Source organism: Struthio camelus, chromosome 3, assembly GCF_040807025.1.
Source record: "Struthio camelus isolate bStrCam1 chromosome 3, bStrCam1.hap1, whole genome shotgun sequence".
In the NCBI taxonomy this organism is placed as follows: Eukaryota; Metazoa; Chordata; class Aves; order Struthioniformes; family Struthionidae; genus Struthio; species Struthio camelus.
In genome coordinates this window covers 34,641,675-34,657,445 of record NC_090944.1, presented here as the reverse complement: position 1 = coordinate 34,657,445, position 15,771 = coordinate 34,641,675, and the positions used below count along the sequence as shown (strand labels likewise).

The window sequence follows — 15,771 nt, the reverse complement described above, 5'->3', positions numbered from 1 at the left end:
GCCGGCCGCGCTCACCTTGGGCAGCTCTCGGAGCTGGTTGGCGTCCAGCAGCAGCTCCTCCAGGCTGCGGCTGTAGCGGTAGATCTCCTCGGGCACGGCGGCCAGCGAGCAGTGCCGCTTGTCGATGGCCTCCACATGACGGTTGCACCGCCACAGGGGGATGCAGTGAAACATCGCCGCGCCGCCGCGGGCTCCGGGGGCCGCGGGGCGGCCGCCGCTCAGCGCCGCCGCCGCTCCGCCTCGCAGCGCGGGTGCCGGCGGCGGCAGCCCGCATCCAGCGCGCCGCGGGCCAGGGGGAAGCGGCCCGGCGCGCGCGCGCGCGCCCCCGCGCCGGCCCGAGCGGAACAATGGGCGCGGGCGGGGCGGGAGTTCCTCCCCGCTATTGTTCCTCGGCGGACCGCTGCGCTCCCCCCCGGGGCAGCGCGGGGCGCCCGGCGCTGGGCTGCTCGCGGCCGCCGCGCATTCCCGCGCCTGACCCGGAACACGGGCTCCCTCCCCCGTCCCGCTGACATCAGCAGCGCCCGGCCCGGCCCTGCCTCCCGCCTCCCGCCTCCCGGCCCGGCCCGGCCACGGCGCCGCCCGCCTCCCGCCCCGGCCCGGGCTGCAGCGGGACGCGGCCGCCAGCCCGCACCCCTCGCTTAGTCCTGTGAAAACTCCGGGAGGACTTGGCCAGCTGCAGGAAGCGGTGCAGGAGCACCAGAAAGTGGAATGCTGTCTGTACGCTTCGAAACAACTGGGAGTGCCCGAAAACGTTTTGCTCTGCTCGTTTTCCCTCGTTTTTGCCGTATGTTGGCCGATAAGGTCCAAGTTCCCTCCCCTGGGATGCTCGCAAACTTCATCAGCCAAGAGCACGGGCAGATTACGCTCGTATTTTCTTTTTGATTGTTTGAACGCAGCATTGTCTGGAAAGTAATGGAATAAAACGTGTGGAATGCTGCTCGGCTACCCTGCCCGCTGCTGCTGCTGCTGCTGCTGCTGCTGCTGCTCACACAGACGAAATTATTGTGGCATAAAAAAATCAATACACTGTCCTCAAGGCTTTCCCAAATAAGGTTTTTAAATCCCCCCTCCCCCCCCAAAAAAGAACCAATTCTAAGGTCAGAAAGGTTAGTAAAGGTAAATATACCAGCAGCTCTCTGTCTGCTTCTGCAAAGTCCAGGCTTGGTGAGTGGGATGATGCACCAAGCTTCAATGACAAAACAGCGTCTGAAGATCTCGTCTGTTAGGTTGCATAATACCAATTTTGTAATCTGCACAGTGACATAAAATGCTTTTGAAGAGAGTCACTAAATGGCAGAACTGCTCTCGAAATATTGTCATTTTCTTGCATAATTATAACTGTGTGCAAATACCGGAATAAAGGACAGGGGGAAGTTGACTCCTGTAGTCAGGACCCCTGCGTAACTCCTGATCAGTACTGAGAATACTTGAAGTCTTATGAAATTGTCATGTATGTACTGTTTTCCACCTTAAATCAGCTGATAAATCTTGCAAACTACCTTTGCTTAATTTCTGCAGAAATTACAGTGACCTGCCTATTTTTAGTTAATAAAGGACATTTTAGAGCTTGGGGTACTGTTACTGTTTGCTGGCCTGCGAAATCAGAAACGCAGAAAATGTTACCAACTTCTCATAAACACCTGGAAAAATCTGTTGGAATCAATAATTTCTTTGTTCAATCAATTCATCCAGTAATTAAACAAATGTGTGGAAACTCTCAGTGCATCTAAATAAAGCATGTAGAGAAATCTGCTAGCCTGTGTGGAACAAAGTAAATGTTGCTGATCTGGTAACAACTAAACTTAAGTGTTTTTTAGAAAACCACAAAAAATGATCAGCTATACTGACTTCTGACCGTGCCAGGATTTAAAAAATGGGTGTCGGAGGAAAAAGGGTCAGCATTTCACCTTAGAAGTCTGTCACTGAGATTCCAGCATAGCTTTAACAACAACATAACAAGTACACAAGTGTACTAAGCATTTATAGCACAAACAAGAAAAAGAAAGCTGTGACTGATCCTCTTCATCTTGCATGTGGAAGGGGCTTATTACCTAATGGTATTCTGAGCAGGCCTTTGAGATTAACTTTCTGGATATATACCTCCATACTGTGGGCAAGCCTACATACCACATTTTGAGCAAAAGACTTTCTCAGCTCCTGTGGTGCCCACCGAGGGGGTGTTCAGAAATGTGTTCCTATGCGCTCACAAATGGGGAAAGCACATGCTGATGCTCTCAGGCCTTCCCATCCCCAGCCACAAAATTAGATAATTACAGGGCTCTGCAGACAGGAGAAACCCAAATGTGTGGTGTCCTGGCACAGAGCTTGGCAAAAGCAGGGATGCATGACATGCACACTGCTTTGCAGAAGGTGTCACCTGTGTAGAGGCTGTCGTGTGTCATGACTAGGTCCCACAGTGACCAGATCTAGACAGCAGCAGGAGGATGACAGTGACAGTAGGATGAACCTGTGTTCTTTAAAGAAAGATTAGGCAGAACGTTCGCGAGTTTCTCATGAGTCTCCGACAGTCTAGGAAAAGAGTAACTGGAAGATAGCTTAAGATAACATTTATAAAAGATCTGCCTTCACCACTGGGCCTTCAAGGTAGGGGTAAAGAACCACCTCCCCTTCTCCAAGACAGACAGCTACTGTCATAAGGTCTTTGATAAAATCCTTGAGAACCTAATGCATCAGATTATTGCTAGTGGCCCTGGTCCACTGCAAACCTGAAGATATATCCTGTGGCTAAAACATGATACAGAAATAAGTATCAGGGAGGTCAAGAGGCAAACCAGTGTCTTTGCGGAGGAAACAGCAGCAAAAAGCATCATCCTGAACTTCAGCTTGCAAATAAACCTGCTCAGCTTTGGTAAGCGTAAAGAGTTACTATCCTCCATCGTTCTTTGGCACTAAGAAATAGCAGCAATGAAAAAAACCTTTCTTCAAAATCAGAACAGCCCAGTTCTGTATCCTGCGTGGCCAGAAGAGAAGCAACTTCATGCTGAGACAAGTTTTTGCGGGAGAGGTCTTTGAAAAGAGATGGGAAACGTGGATGGGGATATAATGAAAAGAGTAATTAGAAGCTATAACCAGGCGCTCAGGAGAAGTTATGTGCCTCAGCGAGCGAGCACATGAGGATAGCAAATTGCCAGGATTTGCTATCCCAGTACTAACACGTACCCGACAAACTTCTACTTGGGGCAATTGTGTCCTCCAGCGATAAGAGAAGCATTGCCCTCTGTGATAACAGCATTACTATTGGTTTACACATTTTCCTGGTAAGTGAAGGTGGGGCTCATGAGCAGAAGGCAATAAGGTCCATGGCTCTCCCAGTTCTGCAGGGGATTACCTGGCTCCAAATCACCATTTGCTAATTTTTCTTTTTTTTTTTAATTTGGCTGTTTAAATATTTCTATTTCTACTTTTTTTTCTTTTCAGTACTTTTAGAAGTACTTTAGTACTTTGTTTGTCTTTTTAGTGCTGTTGGCTTAATTTTTGTCACAGCAGCTTAATTTCATCTTAAGGCTCTCCCAGCAATGCCAGGAGCCTCTGAGCTATATGAAACCTGTAAGAGGCCAGAGATGGCAATGCCACTACATCTTTTGAGAGAGGAAAGAATGAGCATCAATGCAGCTTTCTTCAGCCTCAGGTGGAAGCGGTCAGACTTATTTAGTATTGAGAGCCAGGCTGACAACACCCCCTGCTATTCCCAGCACATACATAGCACAGCAGCAACACTGCCTCGTGCCCTTCAAATTTGAAGTTGAAAATGTTATGAAAAACCATAAAGCAAGGATAAGCATGGTATTGGGTGGGTGGGGAGGAGGTTAGTGACATTACAGCAAAAGCACTGGTATTCAGGATCAGAACTTAGTAGTAAAGTACATTTTGGGGTAGAGAGAAAAAACAGTGGAAGGAAACTGTTTTAGCATTACCATGGTTTAACTCGTTCATAAAGTTTATAGTTCAAAAGCATCTTAAATTAGCACAAGGAAAAAAAAAAGACAGGCCAGGTTCCTTCAGCCTTTTCTGCGTTAGTGACTTCTTCCCTCCCCCAGTCAGATTTCCCCAGTGTCATTAGAGAAAGAGATGCAATTAAAGAGCACAGAGAGGCTGGGGCCAAACAGGAAGTGTAGGAAGAAAAAAGAAGCAACAACTCAAGTACTAAGGGCAATGGGGTAGGTTTTTTGATAATAATCTAACATGATCCGTATGAAAGTTTTGATTGTCACTGGAAGACGAGTTACCCACCCCATCCAAAGAAGTTAAACAAGAATATTACTGAACGAACATTAAACAGAAAGCCTTCAGGGTTGCCGAAAGTCAAGTTTGGCAGTGTGCTGGAGTTAATTAGCATTGCCATGCTTCTCATTTCTCAATTTTGCTGGCTGAGGACTCCAACCACATTTACTATTCAGTTTTTATTGACATGGTTTAGAAGGGGGTTATAAAAGCAGCAGGTAGGTACGAGTATAAAGCATTCCCATACAAACATAGTTACAAATTGTGCTTAGACAGTTCCTGGTGTCACATCTACCGAGTTTTTGTATCTATGTATGAAATAATTGATATGGAATAATATTCACGTATTAGTAGTATAAAAATACATAGAGAACTGCAATGAATTCTTATACCCATCATACAAAGCTTAAGTGGCACGTGCTAGTAACAGTGCAGTTAATGCATTCAGTGTGTTTTACAGCACTAGAAACAGTAATCACTTTGAGCAAGATGTGTAGCATCTCTTCTCCTCTCCACCCCCCCCAACCCCAAACAAATTGCTCACAATAACGTCAGCTTTTATTTGAACACAATGAGCTGTAGTCACATGAGGTTTAATCCTATTTGCTTCAGTTTGTTTTTTAAGGAGTGGCTGGAAATATGCGGTTGCATTGTAGCCTATGGCTTCTTATTTCCCATCAGCTTTCAAGGATTGACACCCATCATGTGGCCAGAAGAAAAGGCAATAGGTTCTGGCAGGTAAGGAGAGGAGATGCTTCCGGTGGCTTGGATGGGCTTTTCCCCCCCCCCCTTTTTTTTTTCTCTTCACAGTTGCTGGGCTGGCCATCACACTTGATGGATAGATTCTGAGCCCTAAACACTTTTTCGGTTTTTCCTACTGTTTTTAGCTGGTCCAATAAGAAGCACGACCTCTCGCAGCAAACTTTGCTTCTCCAGCCACTGCGAAGAGAACAAGTAGAGACATGAACTCAGGTCTGAGGGTTTTTTTGTTGTTGTTTTTGTTACATTTTTTAAACAATGTCATAAACCAGCTCTATGTCACTTCACTGTGTGCAGCTGGGTTCTCTATTTCCCGTGCCCCGCAGAGACAACGAAGCTGCTGAATTCGGTGTTACATGACGAAGCAGATACCGGAAGGAGGTAAGTCACGCTGCCAGTCAGACCTGCCGGAGAAGAAGGGGGTTAAGTCGCACCTTCATTTCATTACTCCCCGTCCTTGTCCCCTGGAGGAGGCAGACGTGGCAGGTGGCGGCAGGATCAGAGCCCAGCTGCGGTCAGTGTGGCGGGGCCGGAGGAGACTTGTCTCCCTCTGACGGCGGTGGCAGCCCTCTGGGGCAGCCGGGCCGTGGCTGGGATGTTTCGGCGCAGTGACAGCTGTGCTGAGCACCCCTGACTCGCACCAGGAGCATCCTTACGACCCAGGATTTCGGGTACTGATTGATGGCTCTGGGGGAATGTTTTCCTGAGTGTTGGGAAGTGAAAGCAGCTAGTGCTGGGGCTAAGGCAAATTGGACAACAATGAAAAATATTTTAACTGGCTCATAATTCTTTCAAACTCTTTGATTTTTTTATGTGTGGTTCCTAATTTCCTTCTTCCTCTCATCATAGCTGGAAAGGAATTGTAATGCCTTTAGAGTAATCAAATGGGGTCTTGCCTACAATTACACACACGTACAACGCTGCACTTTGCATTCATAAAGGCAAGTTTTAATGTTGATTCTGCTCTTCACTAATTTCCTGTAATAGTATTTAGCTCATATAGTGCATGTTAATTCAAATGCTGTATTTAAATGGCTTTTATCACAGAGGAAAATAATGTTATGTTTTCTGAATAACAATGTATCTTTTTAGAAAAGTGTCATCGGTCTTCTGTAAAGCGAGTGAAGAAATTCCTGAAGTTTAGAGAAAGAAGAAACAGATAAGTTATGAGATTTGCTGATTTAATAAATCGGATCCAGCATAAAGGAGTTTTAACTGGAATTTGTTTGGAACACCTAATGGAAAACTTGACATAAGCAGCTGCAGTAGGTAAAATATTTTTTCCGCCTTTAAATTACTTTGGTCACTGTGACAATTGGAGTTGAAAGCAGAAGTCTGAATTTGCTGAGTTACTAGGTATTACACCACAGTCAGAGGAGCAGAATTGTCTTTAGAATTAAATACTTTTCTGAGGAGAAATGAGGCTGAATGCTAAAAGGGAAATAAAAAATGAAAGGAGATAGATATAGACATAAAAAACAGTTCAATCTTCTAGTTGTTAGAAAATACGTAGTGAGAAAAGGCAGCTAACTTTGAACTACAAAATAAAATAGAAAAATAACTGACTGTAGTGTTGACAATAAAATGGCAGCGCTTGTATGTCCAGGTCACAGCATCTATTAACCAGCTGTCCGATTCTGTAAAACCTGTGCCACGATTGTCACAAATGATCATTTTCAAAGGAATTTAGGTCAAGTAAATAGTTGGCAAACAGAGTCACTGTGGGAGGTTGGGGAGTTTGGGTAGGCACCTAGGAAGTTCTCTGGGGCAACAGAAAGAGTAAATGAAAAGCAAAATTGGCAGGTGGGCTGAAGCGTGACCCTGGTATGCCTCTAAAGCCTTCCAAAAAGCAGCTGGTAAAAAATTCCTCAGTCTTCAGCCTGTTTATGAGAGAAAAGTTTCTCCAGGTACCAATGTGCTCAGTTAAGACTGTTTTCTGTTTGACAAAAGTATTGAAATTAATTTGATTATCTACAAATCTGCAATGATTTGTAAACGTTTGAAAATGCCTATTTTGGAAAAGCATCTCAAGATTCTGCTGCACACAAACCTGAAAAACACACTTCTTTCAGATGGTATCAGGAGTGCGATAGACATCTAGAGTCTTGCCCCTTGCTCTTCATGTGGACAGACGGCTAACTATCGTGGCTATAGCTCTGTTTTCATTATGAAATACTCTATTTACTCACCCAGTGTGCAGACACAGATCTTGAGCCTGCAAACTTTATTCAAGGTTTTTGTTGTTTATTTATATTTTCAATTCATAGTATTTCATCCAGACAGTCCACAGACACGTAGGCTAGTAAGAGGCCAGACTAGGGCGAAAGTGAAACTCAGCCGACTTCCTGGCGTGGGCTCCTTACGTCCACGCAGCTGGCAAGAACAAGCTTGTAATTTTGCTGCCTACACAACCCTACTGCCTTGCCACACATACTAGCGGGCTCTCTCTGAAGGAGCTCCGCCGGCTTCTTTGCCCAGCATTGGCCGTTTGTGTCACTCCAAGATAAGCAGGGCCGTGGGATGGAGGAAACCGCTGCTTGGCCCAGCTGCAGACATGGGTGTCCCAGGCTGCCCCCAGAGGCAGGTGCATGCTGGAGTCCCGTTGTCCTTCAGCGAGCTGCCGGAGCCACCTCAGGCTGGTGGCTGGATGACATCCCAATAGTGTGGGCACGAGGCAGGACAGGAGAGTGCGCTCAAAATACAGCCCTCTCCTCTCCATAGGAGGGCTTCTCCACTTAAAGGCTCCGCCCGGATGAGGAGTGCAGGAGTTCTTGCCCTAAAGATCTCCAGAGCTAAGTAAATCAAACGGGCAAACTGCACAAAGGGAAATGAGAGACACTAACAGCACGAGAGGTTATACAGCAGATCTGTTCCCTAGGGAAGAAGAAAATTAAAATCCATTTGTTCAAATGCACCAGCAATTCCAGCAAGTTAAGAATTGCTGGTACCTTTGAACGAACAGATCTGAATTCTCTTCAGCTTAAAATCATGCCAATTTTAGTGGCCTTCCCTGTTTTAGGCTTTCACATAAGTAAATGTTAAAGGTTAGGTATGGAGACTTACAAATGTGGGGCTCAGTTTTGTGCTCTCCCTGGGCAGGAATGCTGTGGGATGTGGCTGGGAGGTGGCCCCTCTAACAGATACTGAGCTTGCCCTGCCACTGCTTCCCTATGTAGTGCTTTCCCTCACCTTTTCCAAATCAACCACGCTCATCCTGGGGCCAAATGGTCCCGGCAGGAAGTACAAGCTATCCTTAAGCGAATTCTGAGGTGAAATCCGATTCCAGGATATGGGTGTTGGGTCTGACACAGATTTTGGCTGATAAGGTAATTTTGCTTCATTCTTTTATCTATGTCTTGCCATGTTCTTCTCCTACAGGACCCTTGTGAGATAAAAACATTTATTTTCTGGGAGATGGCAAGCTCTACACTATAGTCTGAATTAATCTCAGGCTGAAAGCAGGTAAGAGGGAAAAGGGAGAGGACTCAACAGCTATAAATCAAGCAGGAAATAAAAGTATTTTGCACTTTCTAGTTTCTGGAGAAACACAGACAATGAGACACTTCAAAAGCTGTAGGTTTCTTTCTTTGCATGCTTCCCTTCTAATCTGCCACCACTGAAATTCCCGTAGACTGAAAACAAAACCCCTTCACATTTCGAAACTTCTCTGGGAAGCGGAAGGGTACCTTTTTTCCTTCTATCATCACAAGTGATGGGAAGAGCTGATAATCACTATAGGTAGCTTACCCAGTACTTCCTTTTGTAAGATTTAGTTTCTGCTTGCTTACAGCTTTGCCAGACTCTTAACTGTTGGGATACTGTTTTTTTTTTTACCTTATGCATCTGACTCAGATGCAGTTATTTTTAAGAAAGTTTCAGCTAAAATTTCAGTTTCGGCTGTTTCTGAGAACAAGTTTATAGGAAAATACATTGTGCTACACATTAAATAGGTGCATAGTAATTTTGCTGTCATGAGCTATTCCTTTGGAAAAAAGAGTCTTTTCAGGAGAATGGGTCACTTAGCAGGAAGATCAGCCTCCTGTAACACATGTGTCTTTTGCTGCTGCGGTGATGAAATTTGTCTAAGGTTTCTCTGGAAAAAAAAAGAAAAAATCACTTTGCATATGTTCAGTAGCACGTGCACCTAAGAAAACAAATATTCAGCTGCTAAAAACCTCCCATGAACTCAGACACCTCTCCTCCGTGCTGCTCAGGCTGCCTGCATGCCCCCAAAGACCACCAGGGATGCTGAGTGCTACTGCTGGGTCGGCCCCTCTGGGCTGGCCAGGCAGAGGACGGCGGCTGGCTCCGCCGAAAACAGGGTGAGAAACGGGCACAACAAGGGCTGGAGCAGAGGGGGAGCGAGCAGGAGAGGAGTGAAAGGGAGGGTGGCAGGGCAACAGGGGCTGGTGGTCCCGGGAGACCCAGACCCGCAAAGGGGCTCTCCGGGGCTGAATCCCAAGGCGGACACCAGCTCTCCCTTCCTGGCAAGGGGACAGCTCGAATCGCTTGGCACCAACGCGGAGCTGCCACCCCTCAGAGCCGGGGTCTAAGCACCAGGCGCAGCCTTAGCAGAGCCGTGCGCTCTGCAAAGCAGGAGTTTGCAGCCCGTTTGTATGGCTGCGACTTGTCCCAGCTCACTAAATGCTTCTTACTGCTAAGACATTGCATTTTTTCACCAGCACAGTGCTCAGAGTAAATGTGACCTTGGGATGTGCTCTGTGCAAGGACTCCGATTAAAGGAAGATACTTTTTCATTAGTCAGCTGCAGCAGAATGAAATTTCTCCCAAATCTGTTTTAGCACAGCAGGATTTTTTATCTGTACGGGGAATAAAGGCATGTGACCTGTAGCCTGGTATGGCTGCACAGTCAGTGATCTGCGACACAGAGCGCAGAACAGGGGAGAATCACAAAATGCTCACTCAGCCTCATTACATATTGTAGGATCTTAGCCAAAAAAGAAAAAAAAAGGTTTATTTTGATAGGAGCCAGACAGGCTGCATGTTTTGAGGCAGATTTGTTGCCCATGCATGTACTTAATTTGGGAACTGCTGCTGTTTCTCAAGAGGAAAATTCTGGTTACTCCGTGAGCTTTAAAGGGCTATGCACTTACCTAATGAGCTGTGCGGCAGTTTAGCAGCTTCCATCTGTCTTTTCACATCTTGTCTATCTTACTGGTATCCAGCAGAAAAATTCACCCTGGCTCATTCCTAGAAGGGACCTAACATTGCCTATTTCATGAGCAGAGATATTTGTAGGCAGCCGGAGAGCAAGCTGCTTGAAAGGAAAATGTGCACATGGAGATACAGTTTCCCAGCCTACGTAAATGTAAATGTATCTGTAAATGGATGTAGATCAATTATTGATTTTCTTTGGAGCTGCATCTGAGTTCTTGTACTGAGAAAAAAGCGCGCTGTGTTCACTGTAAATCTAGGGTTAGCTGCTTGTAAAACCTCTAATCTCTTTTCAGCATGCCAGATCAAATCTCCAATTTGGCAACTGCTGAAAGCAGTGTCCCACATTTTCCAGAGAAATCTCCAAAAGCCACAGGAAGAAACAGTAAGTAAATTCCCTAAAAATCACAATCGGCTTTAATTCTCTAAGGATGACCATGACTTTGAGAGTCAGCCAGTTTGTCCAGCGTTTGATCTCAGATCATAGGTGTTAGGCTCCTGCCCGTTTTCTTCTTCTCTGGTATTCATCACCACTGTCAACATGGCCCAAAATGCCCTTCAGAACTACAGAAAAGGATCCATACAATTGCTCCTTCAAGAGGGCAAAGTATGAGCATATTGAATGCTGTCATCAAGTTTGACACAATTTAGAAACAAAAGTTTCTGAAAGCCAGTACCAGTACTTTAGACAAACCTTCAGTGCTGTTAGTTTAAGGGAAGCGCGTTGCCCAGTTTCTAGGCCAGGGACATGATATTTAATTTGCTAACCCCAGGCTGCTTAGGTACACACGAGAAGCAGGCTGGAGGTGGCGAGATAGCTCGTTTCCAGCTAATGACAAGACTCAGATTCTGCAGTGGGTCCTCAGCGACCAGCAAGTTCCATGGAGGCCTCATTCCTCGTGAGGTTCTTCTGGAGTTGCAGTTAGTTAGTCTGTGTCTGCAAAACAGTATGCTTCTACCACTCAGCTAGTTTCCCTGTAATGGAAACATCAATGTGTCCTTGAGGTTAAGGCAGCAAATATGACAAGCCTCACGTCGCCCAGATCTGCCGTGCCTGTATTCTCTTTGTCCTCCGTAATTTCTAGTCTTGCAAACCTTTCTCCCTGGTTACATGCCCTTCATCACAAGCCCCGGGCTACAGTCATGAGAAGCCACTTTGCAGATCTGTGAGCAAGGTTTGGCACATAGTAAAAAACATGTAGAGGGAGAAAACAGTAACTTGCATGACTTCTATTTATTGTCTGAATCCCAGAGCATTTAGGTAATTTTTGTTTGAAATCACTCTCCAAGTGATATTTCGCATTTACTGAATGTTAAATTTGTTTTAGAGTCTGGAAACCGGCACAGTTATTGACCTGGGAACAAATCCTAGGATTTGGAGTCCTGTAAAGTGTACCTGCATTTCTGCCTATGTGGGATGCTCTCACAGCATGCAGCTTGTGTAAGGGGTGCATGAGTTTCCGTGAGGGTCTACCAGTCCTGCAGAGCTGCCTATGGAAAGACAACATGCTTTTATTTTATATCTCTTTTTCTGAAGCACTCATCAAACCATTAAAAAGAGACATCAACAAGTAGAAAAATAAATGGGCACTTGGCTCCGGTCACATTAGGAAACTTCAGCAGTTACAGAGGCTGATTCTTACTGCAGATTACCTGAGATTTTTCACTTTCATTGTTACCATGCTGGTACATGAAGCATACACCTCTAGTGAAGCTATGTTTATTTATACTAGGAGGAGAGTTTCCTTTATAAGGAGAAAAATCTAGTCTTAATTTTCTGCTCAGTTTGTCCTCTGGCAAAACTTACTTTCACCTATTTCAAACAAGTATCTTCAGTGTTTACATAGCACAAGCTTCCCCATTGTTGGAAAGACAACTGGTTTAACAGTGGCTTAAATTAGAGAAATTAAAAGGCAGAAAACTAAGAGTGCAGTTTTTTTTCCCTTCAGACTTAAGACTTAACCAACAAATGTTGTTTCTCATGAACATGTTTTTCATGTTTCATGAAAAAACAGGAAACCGAGCTGTAGCTACTGAGATCCCTTTGCCAATTTTTCTCCCAGGTTGGAACATTATTGGAGCGTCTGACAAGTGATGTCTCAATAATCAGAAGAGAGGAATGTTTGGCAAAGAGGATGGCTCTGTTAGAGCTGTAAAAGCATTAGGTAAGAAAGAGAAACAGGAGTTTGGATGAGTGCTTTAGCTGCAGGGGAAGCTCAAGCTGAGAAACACCCTCTGCGATGTTGTAGACATGGGAGCCTGCAGCAAAGAAAAGGTGGGCGATAATGTCTCATAAACTGCAGGATAAGCTAGGCTTTCTTCTGAGAACAAGAGAGGCCCAGCTCTCCAGGCAAGTGTAGGAGGAGTGGTCCCCAAGAGGAGCCCGATGCGATTATCCGTCGCCGACAGACGCCGTTGCGGGATGAGACCAAGGCTGTCTGCAGCTGTTGCCAAAGCCTGCTGATGGGCCTGTGGCTGACGCCTGTTGTCAGCAGCGGTAACTCCTGCAAGCAGAGGGATGTACCCTTGGCAATTAACAGGATAATAACTTGGAAAATCAAGCTGCAGTCAGAATCCATGGTAAAAACTATAATAAGCTCTAGTAAATGTATCACTGTGGGAAGAAAGAAATGGAAGGAGCTTCTGTGTATTTGGGAATGCCAGATTCCTGAGGAGCAAGCTGGAACATAAAGAGCAGTTCAGTCATCAGAAGAGCAGAAAGAGGGAGAAAGGAGCAGATTAAATATATGTTCTGCATACAGTGGGAGTTTAATAACCTTGAGAAGCGGAGCTGATTCTATTGCTTTATGTGTGGTAAGCTTGGAGTATGGCAATATGTAATACGCGTAATATTTTTATGTAATGCTCTGCAAACTGGCAAAGGAGTCTGTGTTTCCCGATGACCAGCCTCTGTAGACCTTTGAAAATGAGGACATCCAGTGGCTGAATGTTATAACAGTGATTTTCCTAAAGGATTGACATTTGTGGCAGAAGCAGAACTTCACCATTTATGCTAAACTTCTGTACTTCACAGAGATCTAAAGTAGGATGCGTGTGGAATAAAAGCTTTTACATAGCCCTTTGCTCTAGGGTAAATTCCACCTGATAGAGGGCTCACAGTTGGCACTGGCCTGAGGCAGTCTTACGAAGTATTACCTTGTACCTTGTCAAGCATATTACTTCACCTTTCCTTCTCTGCTTCCCCATGATCTTACTCTCCTCTCATGCTCTTGTTTATATTTAAAAAAAAAAAAAGATTTCTCATTATATTTCCTGTTTGTCCTCTAATACTCTTATTCAGTTACAGATAGTAAACACGAATGTGAGTTTTAGCAATCCTTAGTACCTAAGCAGCCCCTAGTACCTAACTAATCCCACTGGAACCGATCAGTGCAGCATATGTTCCACACATCTCAGAACAGGTTTAGCATCTTAGCTTTAGATGCAAAGCTTTGAATATTTACACCTAATTCCTATTGCTGTTTATAATATTTTAAATTATAATATTTAAAAATATTTAAAGCCCAATTGTAGCAATTAATCACAGAATCAAAGAATGGTTGAGGTTGGAAGGGACCTCTGGAGACCATCTAGTCCAACCTCCCTGCACAAGCAGGATCACCTACAGCACGTTGCCCAGGATTGTGTCCAGAGGGCTTTTGAATATCTCCAGGGAAGGAGACTCCACTACCTCTCTGGACAACCTCTGCCAGGCCTCTGTCACGCTCACAGCCAAGAAGTTTTTCCTCACGTTCAGATGGAACTGCCTGCGGTTCAGTTTGTGCCCGTTGCCTCTTGTCCTGCCGCTGAGGAGAGTCTGGCCCCATCCTCTTGACACCCTCCCTTCAGATACTTGTATGCATTGATCAGATCCCCCCTGAGCCTTCTCTTTTCCAGGCTGAATAGCCTCAGCCTTTCTTCGTAGGAGAGATGCTCCAGGCCCCTCATCATCTTCGTAGCCCTCCGCTGGGCTCTCTCCAGGAGCTCCATGTCTCTCTTGTACTGGGGAGCCCGGAACCGGACACAGCACTCCAGGTGAGGCCTCTACGAGGGCTGAGCAGAGGGGGAGGATCACCTCCCTCCACCTGCTGGCAACACTCTGCCTCATGCACCCCAGGAGACCATGGGCCTTCTTGGCCACAAGGGCACACTGCTGCCTCAGGCTTAACTTGTTGTCCACCAGCACTCCCAGCTCCTTCTCCGCAGAGCTGCTCTCCAGCAGGTGAGCCCCCACCCTGTCCTGGTGCCTGGGGTTATTCCTCCCCAGGTGCAGCACCCTGCACTTGCCTTTGCTGAACTCCAGGAGGTTCCTCTCCGCCCAGCTCTCCAGCCTCTCCAGGTCCCTCGGAATGGCACCACAGTCTTCTGGTGTGTCAGCCACTCCTCCCAGTTTTGTATCATCAGCAAACCTGCTGCGGGTGCACTCTGTGCCTTCGCCCAGGTCATTGATGAATACATTGAACAAGACTGGAGCCAGCACTGACCCCTGGGGGACACCACTAGCTACAGGCCTCCAGCTAGACTCTGTGCCACTGACCACAACCCTCAGAGTTCTGCCATCCAGCCAGTTCTCAGTCCACCTCACTGTCCTCTCATCCAACCCACACTTCCCTTTGAGGATGTGATGGGAGACAGCATCAAAAGCCTTGCTGAAATCAAGGTAGACAACATCCACTGCTCTGCCCTCATCTACCCAGCCAGTCATCCCATCACAGAAGGCTATCAGAATGGTCAAGCATGATTTCCCTTTGGCGAATCCAGGCTGACCAATCACATTTCCAAATACATATTGTAGGAGAGAAAGTAAAATATGAATAAATCAAATCCTTGCTTTCTTGTCGTGAAATTGCAGAAGCAGATAACTCAAAAATATAACATTCTAGGATAAGAATATTGTGGCTTGTACAAACTATAGTAGAAATAGAGTGAAAATATATAATAAACAGAGTGACATCTAGAGGAAATTGGCCACTGGAGCTGTTAGTACATTTGCAGACCATGATTTCCCTTGGGGAATGGCCATATAATATCACAATATCATCTCACCCAACATTAGACACCTAATTGGGCAGCTAAGAACCACATTCCAGAATGAGTTAGTAAGGCTGGTGAGTAGAAAAACCCTTACCTTCCTTGAAAGTTGATTTGAATTTATGTCACTTAGGAATATGTCTGAGCACCAGAGTAATCCCCTGAAGATCTATTGAAAGTAACTCTTCGTATAATTCATAGCTCTGAACTGGCCAAATCGGGTACTGAAAACAGAGGGAATAAGAGAGCTACAGACTTTCTCCCATTTCCGATTAGTAATGTTAAGAGTGGGCTGCATGGTATAGGTTAGATGGCACAACTCTGTGGTTGTATCACCTCCACCTTCTCCCACTGCTCTTTCTCATTTCTTCCTACCAAAGAAGGCTGACTGTGGTTACACTGATTAGGCGCGCCTCCTGAACTTCTTGGCTCACTCTGGATATCAAATTACCTTGCAGTTTAAACCTAAACTGGGTTGCTGCAGCCTTGTTCTCTTCTCTCCAACCAAAGTCCCAACCTCCTTTCCTGTGCCAATGCTAATGCTTCTGCAGCCACAAACGTAGC

The 15,771-nt window shown here is 45.7% G+C and overlaps 1 protein-coding gene and 1 long non-coding RNA gene across 10 annotated transcripts in view; one reads left to right on the top strand and one right to left on the bottom strand.

Moving 5' to 3' along the window:
- Positions 1-244, bottom strand: part of LRRC1 (leucine rich repeat containing 1) — a 102,980-nt gene extending 102,736 nt beyond the window's left edge. For all 9 annotated transcript variants that reach the window (XM_068937390.1, XM_068937380.1, XM_068937384.1 and 6 more), the window contains exon 1: positions 16-244. In XM_068937390.1, the coding sequence (XP_068793491.1) occupies positions 16-174 (159 nt within the window). In that variant the 5' untranslated portion in view covers positions 175-244. The remainder of the gene's footprint in view (positions 1-15) is intronic.
- Positions 245-5,048: 4,804 nt separating this feature from the next.
- On the top strand, positions 5,049-13,249 carry LOC138066702 (uncharacterized). The gene is made up of 5 exons (XR_011140098.1): positions 5,049-5,382; positions 6,094-6,270; positions 8,380-8,463; positions 10,473-10,561; positions 11,505-13,249. It is a non-coding gene; the product is annotated as an uncharacterized lncRNA (long non-coding RNA).
- Positions 13,250-15,771: the final 2,522 nt, after the last annotated feature.